The following is a 10,532-nucleotide window of genomic DNA, read 5'->3' as shown; positions in this document are numbered from 1 at the left end:
GCAAGTTAACAAAATGTGAAAGCCCCCGAAGGGAACTTTCTCGTGCATCAGTGCACCGTGAGGTGAAAGGGAGGCTGTGACTGTCCTCACTCCACCCGTGGATCCAGTGATGGGTCCCGGATTTTGGCCCCCAGCCTACCAGGTGAGGACAGGGGCTGGGTCGACCGCCCCGGTCGAATTTGTGGTTAGGTCTGTGCTCTATAGACAATTAGATATTCATGTTGAAGCCTGGTACACGGGAAAGCGCGCAGATCAGAAATCTGCAGCAGAGTGAGCACACCCGCGTGGCCGCCGCCGGCCTCCTAAACGAACACTATTCGGAAAACCTGCCCCCCTCACCCCTCCCCAAAGGCAACTGCGAATCCAACACCATAGATTAGTTTTGCTTGCTTTTGATATAGACTCATGCGATCTGCTTTTGTGCCTGCTTCCTTCGGCTCTGTGTCGTGCCTGGAATCCATCCAGGTTGCAGGCAGCAGAGGTTTGTTTACTTGCTGTTGTATAGAATTCCATTGTGTCTCTCACACCATAACTTATCCATTTTGCTGTTCATGGACATTAGGGTTGTTTCCAGTTTGGGGCTGTTCTGCATAATGCTGCTATAAATTTTCATGTGCATGGATCTGATGCACGTGCATCTGAATTTCTCCAGGAGTGGAACTAATGGGACATAGGATGTTGTATCATCAGTAGATAATGCCTGACGATCACTGCCAAGAGGCTGAAATAATTTCCAGTCTCTAGTGGTGTGTTAGGGTTTCCATCACTTCCAACGTCAGCCTCATTGGCACTGTAAGTCTTTATAATTTTAGCGATTCTGGTGGGTGTGTAGTGGTATTGCACTAATGCTTTGATTTGCTTTTCTCTAATAACTAATAAAGTTGAGGATCTTCTGTATATGTTGTCCACTCTTGATATCTTTTGCAAAGTGCCCATTCAAGTCTTTGCCCATCTTTTTCTATTGGGTTGTCTGCCTTTTATTTTTATTATTATTCATTATGGGATTTCTTTATATATTCTGGATATGAGTATACTCTGTGGTTTACCTTTCACTTTTTTTTTTTTTTTGGTTAAAACTGCTTAAATACCAAAGACCTCACAGGGAGTGGAAATACTGTCCTCATATACATCCTCATTATAATCCATTTTGGTCTAGGAAAACATCTTATTCCCCAAATCACCAAATCATAATCTGGGCTGTAAATTGAATCAAAAGGATAAGAAATGTGACTGCCTCTCCCATTTTGAAAAAGAAACAAGCTTTCAAAGGGTCCAATTCAAGAACAGACATCAGAACTTTTTAGCTCAGGAAGCCCTGCCCATTGACAGTGTCTTTTGTCCTATCTTGGGGGGGGACACTTTTACTATGGTCATGTAGGTCTGGGACCCAGAAAGGGTTTTCTGCTTACTGACCTTTTCACTGTTAATGAAAAGGTGTTGTTTAATGACCAGAAGTTTCTAATTTTCACATAGTTCAGTTTATGTGTATGTGTATGCACATGTGCGTCTTGTTTGAGAAATCTTCCCTCATCTCCAAAATGTTTTTCTGTGTTATCTACTAGAGGCTCAGTTGTTTTATCCTTCACATTTAGCTCTCCAATTCCCCTGGAATTGATTCCTTTTGAACTTTCTATTGAAGCATGATATACATGCAGCAGACTGCAAACTACACACACCCAAGCAACTGACATCCAGATCAAGAACAGGAGATTGCACATTCCAGAAGCACCCCTCTTGCCCTCTTCCAGCCACACCCTTGCCCCAAGGGTAACCACTAATCTAACATCTTGCGTAGATTGGCTTTGCCTAGTTTTGTATTTATGCAAAATGAAATTGTACATTATGCAACTCTTGCTTAACCTGTTTGTGTGTAGATGTAGTTCATTTATTCTCGTTGTTATATAGTTTCTCATTGTGTGAATATTCCACAGTTTGTCTATTCTGCTGTTGATGAGCATTTGGGTAATTTTCAATTTGGAGCTATTATAAATAGTGCACCTACTAACATAATATATATCTTTAAGTGAACACATATACTGATATATACTTGGAAATAGAATTGTTGCGCCATAGGGTTTACTTACTTTCAGCTTAAGTAGATACTACTAATTTTCCAAAGTGGTTGTACCAGTTTATACTCCTTACTGACGTTTGGTATCGCCTGTCTTTTTAAGTTTAGCCATTCTGGTGGGTTGGTAGTGGTATCCCATTGTGGTTTTCATTCTATTTCTCTGATTACTAACACAGTTGAGAACTTTAAAAACAATATATTTATGGTCCATTTAATTAGCTTTTGTGAAGTGTTTGTTTAGGTGTTTTGTCTGGTTTTCTATTGGGTTGTCCTTTTTTACTGATTTGTAGGTGCTTTTTTTTGGATAGAAGTCCTTGTGAGATAAAAGTACAGTGACTATCTTCCCTCTGTCTGTGGCCTTTTCACTCTGTTAATGCTGTCTTTTGGTGAACAGAAGTTCTTCATTTTAACATAGTCTAATATACGAACTTTTCCCTATATGGTTAATGTTTTTTGAGTCCTCTTTAAGAAATCTTTGCCTATGCCAAAACTATAAATCTTTTCTTCTAAAAGCTTTATTGTTTCCCCTTTCACATTTGGATTTGCAATCTGTCTGGAATAGATTTTCATACATACTCTGAGGTAGGGATCAAGATATATTTTTTCCTCATCTGGGTATTCAGTTGATCCAGCACCATTTATTGAAAAGCCCATCCTTTCACCATTGTGCTGCAGTGCTACCTTTTTCATAAATCAAATGTCTAAATATGTGAGGATTTAATTCTGGACTAGCTATTCTGTTCCATGGATTTAGTCACCTATTTTTGCATACCATCTTACTGTCTTTATAATAATAAGCTCTATTTTAAAACTTGATATTCGCCTCAAAAAAGAGCCACTTTTTTTTTCAAGATTGTCTTGGTTATTATGGCCCTTTGCATTTTAATAGAAATTTTAGATAAATCTTGTATCTAAAAAAGAACCCATACTTTGATTTATATTGTATTGGATCTGTGGATGAAGGGAATTCTTTTTTTTTTTTTTTTTGCTGCGTTGGGTCTTCATTGCTGTGTGCGGGCTTTCTCTAGTTGTGGTGAGCACGGGCTACTCTTCGTTGTGGTGCATGGGCTTCTCTTTGCGGTGGCTTCTGTTGTGGAGCATGAGCTCTAGGCACGCGGGCTTTGGGAGTTGCAGCACGTGGGCTCTGTAGTTGTGGCTCATGGGCTCTAGAGCGCAGGCTCCAGTAGTTGTGGCGCATGGGCTTAGTTGCTCCGTGGCATGTGGGATCTTCCCGGACCAGAGATTGAACCCGTGTCCCCTGCATTGGCAGGTGGATTCTCAACCACTGTGCAAGCAGGGAAGTCCCTGAAGGGAATTCTTATCTTTACAATATTGAGTATTCCAATCCATAAACATTTATTTAGATATTCTTTGGTTTCTCTTAGTGTTTTATAGCTTTTGTGTAGAGGTCCTATACCTCTTTTACTAGATTTATTCTAGTTATTTAATAGTTTCTGATGCTATTGTAAACAGTATCTTCTATTAAAAAAATTCCATTTTCTAATCATTGAGTGCTGGTATATTGAAATACAGTTGATTTACAGTGGAAATACAATTGATACTGGCATTGTATCCAGCAGTCTTGCTGAAGTTATTTACTAATTCTAATCATTAATGTATAACTGTTCTTTTGGATTTTCTACATGCCTAACCCTGCTCCTTGAGAATAATGAGCGTTTTATTTCTGCCTTTCCAATTCTTATACCAGTTCTTTATTTTTTGCCCTATTGCTTTGGCTGGGATCATCAGCACAATGTTGGATAGTGGACATCCTTTAGCAGGCATCACTTCATAGCCCGGGGGCGGGGGTGCGTAGGGGAGGGAACCCTCATCACCTGATCAAAGTTAACACCACCAATAACGGAACAAGTCAAAAGTCTTGTATCACCTACTAGGATGCAATGACAAGAACACAGCATTGCTTCGGAGAGATTCATGTCAAAGACACTTGACCTGAATGGAAATACGAGGAAACCTCAGACAAGCACACACTGAGGGACAGCCTACAAATAACTGGCTGGTCGTCTTTAAAAGGTTCAAGGTCATGAACGTCAAAGAACCAGGGAACTGTTCTAGATTGAAGGCTAGAGCCCTGAAGAGTACATGCAGAGTGTGATCTAAATTGGACCCCTTTGCTAAGGGCATTATCAGGACAGCTGGCAAGACTTGAATCCAGTCAGAGGATTGATGGTAGGAATATACCAATTTCCTGATTCCCATGGTTATGTAGGAGAAGATCCTTGTTATGGGAAATAATTTGAAGTATTTAGGAGGTGGTAGGATATTACATCGGTAATTTACTTTCAAATTGTTCAGGAAAACATTTCTTTGTACTATACTTGCAACTTTTCTGTAATTTTTGCCTTGTGATTGATTCAAAATAAAGAACAAAACAATCCAAACTTCACTTCATTCCCGAGAGAACCACCAGGTGGAGTCCTTAGACCAGAGAGCTGATTTGACAAGCCCTTCTCTTATTCAATTAAAAACAAAAGGGTAAGTAAGCAATTATCCGCCAATAAAGATGTCAAAAAACAAAAAACAAAACAAAACAAAAAACAAAAGAGCTTATTTCTTTACTTTAAAAAAGGAAAGTAGTATGGGTTTCCCTTGCTTCAGCACACGAACAGGGACATAAGCTATAGCTGGTTTTATTCATTTTAGGGTATCTCTAGGAAGTTGAGAACAGGTTTTCTTTTTTGATTGCACTTCTCTTAGCTAGGGTTTCTCAGCCTCCTCAGCACCGTTGACCTTTGGGGGCTGGATAACTCTTTGCTGTGGGGACTGTCTTGTGCATTCCACGATGTTTAGCAGCATCCCTGGCCTCTACCCACTAGATGTCAGTACAGATGTCTCCAGGGAGACAAAAATCACCCCCTGGGTGAGAACCACTGTCTTTGCAATGAGATGTTCTCTGCTCTGGGCACGCTGGTGCCCATCTGCTCAACAGGACCACCCTTAGTGTAGCTGATACAGAGTGGGGGGTGCCTGGGGGGGCAGCTTTGGGTGGTAGGAGCTGCTGTGCCACGTAGCGGTGCTGTTCCGTGCTCGGACAAGCCGCAGAGCCTGGGGCGTCGGGACAGGCCTGAGACAACCAGCAGGACGGATAAAGCCTGGGCTCACCAAGGAACGCAGCCGAGAAGTCTGGGACAGGATGCAAACTCCTCCTTTCCCATGACAGTCGGCCCCTAGCTGCCTCTCAGCCGGCTGGGCAGAACCTTACGATGCCAGAGAATGGCTTTGGTGTATTACTTTCCATCACCCTTGCTTGTTCTTATTAAAATAACCTTCCTTTTACTTCACTTCTCCACCTCCTTCCCCTTTGCATCCTGTGATCTAAACCTCCACCCCTCACCTGCTCCCAGGGGCCCCAGTGTGCCCCAAGCTTGCAGGCTTAAGGCCCCTCCAGCCACATTATCAATGATTTAAATGCAAATGGCAGTCCCCCAAGTTCAAGGGAACTTCACTACTGGCCACATTTAGACTATGTTGCCCCCCGACCCCCGCCGTTTTGTACTTAAAGCTCCGTTCACCCCTCTCCTTCCCACTATAAGTGCATCTCCTGTAAAAAGTGCAATTCTCCCCAGCCCTTTGAAGAGGTACAAGGTATAAAACCAGCAGTGGCCTGGAAGGGATGGGGACATGCATCTGGAGACCACTGTGAGGTGCCAAAGACTTTGGGGACAAGGTCAGAAAAATGTCATCCCCTGGCAATGAAGACAGTTTAAAATGAATGCATCGTGGCCGCGTTTGGCCAGCTGCAGAAGTGACCATCCCTCCTGCCGAGAGCCGGCCTCCCTCCCGGGGCACATGATGGAGCACCCTCGCCAGTGTGCGGCCCCAGACAAGTCACTTCAGCTCTACGAGCCTCGGTCTGTGAAATGACAGGTTTAGAGGACGTGCCCCACGAGTCCATCACGCAAAACAAAATCCATAGACGTGTCCTGCACCAACGGAGTCCAGATAATCTTAAGGTCGGACCATTTGCAAACAGGCATTTTTTGTGGTCGGTCCCTTTTAACAAGGGGGTGATTGGTCCTTAGGCCTTTGTGAACACCTTCTCAACTCCGCACTGCACTCGCCAGCCCCAGGACAGGCTGGCCCAGCCACTGCCAGGCGGGTACGTGCTGCCCGCTGGGCTTCTTGTAGGTGGTGTCCTTTGGGAATAACAGGACTTGATTTCTGGTTCGGCTGCAAACATGTTAAACCATGAGTTCTCAGTGGCCAAAAAGCTCTAGCGGCTAAAATGGTGCCCCGCACCAGAGGTGCTTAGCAAGCTGCTGGTTTTAATTCAATCAGGCTCCTGGCGGAGGTTGAATTCTTACTGATATTCTGCCCAGTCCTGGCTACTGTCTCCCAAACACACTTACTCAGTCCTTCATTACGTCACGTTGACAACTCGGGCCAAGTCCTGCTCGTGGCGGCAGCTAGCTGGCTGGTCACATGGCCTACCCCGCTTTCCGAGAGCTGCACGCTGCTCCCCACCTCCGGCCACGTGGTCACTGGAAGGGCTCTGGGGCCACGTGTCCCTGTGGCCAGAGCTGGTGGAACCGGGCAAACACGGATGCAAGGCAGACGAACCCGGGCCTGAAGCAGATTCAGAAATCTTGTTTAGAGGGTTGGATGGGCACCAATTTTTCTTGGGAGCTGTGAGTGGTCTTGTCATTGGTCCCATCAAGTGCACAGAGAGGAGGCACTGCTGCAATGAGAAGAGGGTCCAGGTGACACTTAATGCTGGTCCCAGGGCTCCCAAGCCCCAGCTGCACCTTTCCTGAAATTCCCAGACAACCCTGGAATCCCAAAACAATGGCCCTCCCCCACTTTTGTCTTTTCCCAAGTCAGTTCTAGTTGGTGCATTTCCTGTATTTGCAGACAAAGGACTCCTAGTAAGTACAACTCCGACCTCACAGAGAGGCCAGGGTAAAAATCCCATGCAGCGCGGAGCCCACGGGTGCGGGGATTTCAGCCATGGTGCGGAAGACAAGCTGTAACCTAATGAAATCACACTCGCAGCTCTAGGTGAAGAGGCTTGCAGTCTGGGCTCCTCCGGGACAGAAAGGAGGCGTCCCTACCTCCAGCCCCTCTACCCAACCAAGCTTTTGTGGCCTGAAGAGGGTCTGTTTGCCAAAGGACACCCTGGAGCTGGAACTTTGGGATTCTCCCACGACTGCTGCAGCATTATTCGCTAAAGCTCAAAGACCTTGAAATAAAAGCACACATAAAGCCATTTTACACACTGGCCAGTACCCACGTTTCAACGTTGTGCCTTGGAAAGAAACACAGGCTCCTTTGCCATGAAATGTTAACTCTTTTATTAATTTAGGGTTAACACTGTATTTGCTTTGTGGATTTCATTTTCGTTGTTGTGGATTCAACAAACAACAGCTGGGCTCCCCCCCAGCCGACAGGGGACTCGTCAAACGTGTTACAGTCACAGAGGGGAGCAGGACGAAATGGAGAACGAGCTCGAAAAAATTTAAGGCAAATGTTACTCCCATATTAAAGGGACTTGATCAAGCAGATCTGTGCATATCAATGAAAATATATGAAATATTTGTCAAAATAATTAACATCGGTAAAAATTAGAACACGTAGCTTATAAAATACCCACACAGGTTTGGCAAAAATAAATCCAACCGTGTCGTTAGGCTCATAGCACACACAGACACAGGGGCGCCCACCTTAAGAACAAGTCTCCTGAAAAGCAGGGCCAATGTATTTTCAAAGCAATTCCACAAAATGGGACACGACAGACAATGAACAATTCACAGGCTGGGTTTACATTTTGGTAGGAAGAATTGCTTGGTCGTTGGGACACCTTTTGGCCAGCACCCGGGACGCCTCCTGGGGACCCTCTGTGTTAGGCAGAGGTGACCGTTCATCTGGGCCATGAGACTCCCAGAGACACAGACAGGATGCAGAGACCAGGGACCTTCAGCTCCCTCAGAGGAAAGGGCGGCAGAGGAAGGAGGGTCCCTCCAACCCATCCGTTTGGGATTTGACTTTCTAAGCCATGGCAGCAGTTTCAGAAGTCGCTGATTATGTAGAAATAGATGCTCCATCCCCAGCGGTCGCACGTTTTAAGCCCCGAAATCTGTTTTATTTACAGTCTGACCAAACCGTCCCCCAGACTGTGGCAGGCAGATGAGCAGGTATGCCCCTCAGCCCTCCATCACGCAGGGGCACAGCCCAGGGGTCTGCGGGCTGCCCAAAAGCACGGGGAGAAGAGCAACGCACCAAGCATCCCGCCTTTCTGCTTTGGTCTCGAAGATTCAGTAAACTTACGGTCCCAGAAGCTGCTCTGAAGCCGGAGCTGTGGATTCCTGGAATTCGTTCCACTCCCGTTGTGAGTTAGCCAGAAGAACGGAGCCAGCAAGCAGGGTGTGAGAGGGCATCGCTGACACCTCCTCGAAGCCCTCACCCACCTGGCCTGGGCGCCCAGAGATGCCACGGACGGACCTCGCTCCTGGGGAGATAAAGCTGTCAGGTGCAGGGCACCACTCCTGAAACGGACTCTGGCCGACAGCCTGGAGGAAGGTGGACGGACAGACAGGAGGGGCCCTGCCCTGTGCGGGCGGCCGGGCGCCCCTACCCGGCCAGGAGGCAGGTGCGGCAGCAGAACTGGATGAAGAGCTTGCGTTCGCAGAGCCGGTTGGACTTGACCATCTCGCAGAAGGTCTCATCGGCTGGGCCCCCGGGAAGGAGAAAGGAGGGACACGTCAGATTTGGGGGCCAGTTAGGATTGTTCCCATCACCCCACTCTGCTGGGGACACAGGGGGAGCAGGGGCGGCAGGCCTCCCAGTCACCCCCGTGATGTGTGGCGGGCCTGGCGCGGCAGAGGCCAGAGCTGAGTCTGGGAGACAAAAGCGGACTCGGGGTGGCAGGGGAGTGGGCAGGGCCTGGGGACACCTGGGCTGTGCCAGGGAGCCCTCAGGCTCCCTGTTCCTCTTCCTGGACAGCTGTGCTGGGGGACTTGGGAGGAAGATGGGGTCAGGCCTGGCAGGGGCAGGATGGAGGCTACGCCATGATCCCGGGGACACCCCAAATCGGGGAGGAAGGGGGTCACCAAGAGGGAAAGGCTGAGGGGGAAGGGAAGAGCCACGGAGGCCGGCCCCTCCCCTCGGCAGCTGGCTTTTGAGGATGTTGCCATTCATGGGAACCGGGAGACACCCCGGGGACAGCCTCACTTTCTCAGGCTGGATACATAACCCGAGGAGGTGGCTTCCTAAAGCAGGAGCTTCCTGGCCTTTGAAGGGACATAATTCTGCAAGCCAAGAAAACCACCTTGTGGTCCACAGGGCGTGCCCAGGGTGCTCTCTGCGGGCTTCGCGCTCTGCCAGGCTGGGGCCGGTGCCAGCTCCGTGCCCACGGACAGCATGGCACTGGCGGTTCCCCTCTCCTGCACGCCAGCCAGCTCACAGCGCCCAGAGCCAGCTCTAGGCTGCTCCTCCCTAGGCTTGCTGAGCCATGGAGGCTCCTTCTCGCCACAGCACGTCTGCCCACGGCCCCTGCATTGGGTCTCCGGGCCAGAGTCCTCTGCCAAACTTTCTCTTGCCCGGAATCCCCAAATTGGTCTCCTGTGAGCTCCTGTTTTCACAGCCCATCCTTGCCTCTCCTCATCGGCTTAGAGCACCAGGGCTCTCCCACAGCACAGAGGCAGGTCCTTCCCATGGACACACGGGCCTTGACACATGTTCAGGGAGGCTGAGAGCCTTCAGGCCTCCTGACTTTGACCTCCAAGGTCTGGCCTCTCCTAACGCATGTCACCACACCCAGGCCACCTTGGGCTTATGGCAGGAGAGTGGGAACGGTACGAGAACAGAATCATTTGTAAGAGTTACTCAACGGACCGACCCACACTAGCTGGGCTGGTGGTGGAGATGCCTCTCTGGTCAATGTGAGAGGCCTAAAGGGAAGGGAGGAGGCCCAAGGGAGAGCCAAGTGGTCATCGAGAGGAGGGGCCACAGGGCTGTCCAAGGGACTGCGGTCCCTGCATCTTCTTTTCCTTTCTCTTCTGCCCGGGGCAGCCCCCGGGTGGCTCAGGGGCCGTCACCCACCCATGCTCACCGTTGCTGCACGTGTGGTTGGTGACGCACGAGGTTCCCAGCTGTGTGAAGCCTGTCTTACACCGGCTGCAGTTCCTGCTGGAGCCTTCACAGCTCAAGCAGCTCTCATCACACCTGCGGGGGAACACGGGTTCCCAGATGAGAAAGAGGCACATCCACTCCAGGCCCCTTCCCAGGGCCCTCCCACCCTCCTGCACTGCGCCCCCTGGCTGTAACCGTGCCCCCCACGACGGCCCGAGACTCTGGCCAAGCATCTGCACGTCTCTCCTCTATTGCCCTGGGAGGGCGGAGACGGTCATGGCCAGTTGGCAGGAGGATGCCTGGAGCTGAGGATGGGCCCAGGTCTCTGAGCCTCCCCGTGGCTCACCTGGACGCCCTCCTGGGCACTGTGGCC

At 48.9% G+C, this 10,532-nt stretch overlaps 1 protein-coding gene and 1 long non-coding RNA gene across 8 annotated transcripts in view; one reads left to right on the top strand and one right to left on the bottom strand.

Annotated features, from left to right (window-relative positions):
- Window positions 1-9: 9 nt before the first annotated feature.
- Window positions 10-5,373, top strand: LOC309625982. Its single transcript, XR_014242867.1, has 2 exons — window positions 10-142; window positions 3,967-5,373. It is a non-coding gene; the product is annotated as an uncharacterized lncRNA (long non-coding RNA).
- Window positions 5,374-5,652: 279 nt separating this feature from the next.
- PCSK6 (proprotein convertase subtilisin/kexin type 6) overlaps window positions 5,653-10,532 on the bottom strand; it is a gene marked incomplete at its 5' end in the record, with an annotated part of 193,657 nt that continues 188,777 nt past the window's right edge. For 5 of the 7 annotated variants that reach the window (XM_082386016.1, XM_082386018.1, XM_082386019.1 and 2 more), the window contains 3 exons: window positions 7,360-8,537; window positions 8,664-8,757; window positions 10,140-10,252. In XM_082386016.1, the coding sequence (XP_082242142.1) occupies window positions 8,489-8,537; window positions 8,664-8,757; window positions 10,140-10,252 (256 nt within the window). In that variant the 3' untranslated portion in view covers window positions 7,360-8,488. Of the gene's footprint in view, window positions 6,771-7,359; window positions 8,538-8,663; window positions 8,758-10,139; window positions 10,253-10,532 lie in introns of those variants that run through there. The other 2 variants (XR_014242794.1, XR_014242795.1) reach the window with 2 other exon arrangements.

Source organism: Balaenoptera borealis (genome assembly GCF_965194805.1).
Source record: "Balaenoptera borealis genome assembly, chromosome: 3".
NCBI classification, from domain to species: domain Eukaryota; kingdom Metazoa; phylum Chordata; class Mammalia; order Artiodactyla; family Balaenopteridae; genus Balaenoptera; species Balaenoptera borealis.
This window is presented reverse-complemented; position numbering and strand designations above follow the sequence as displayed.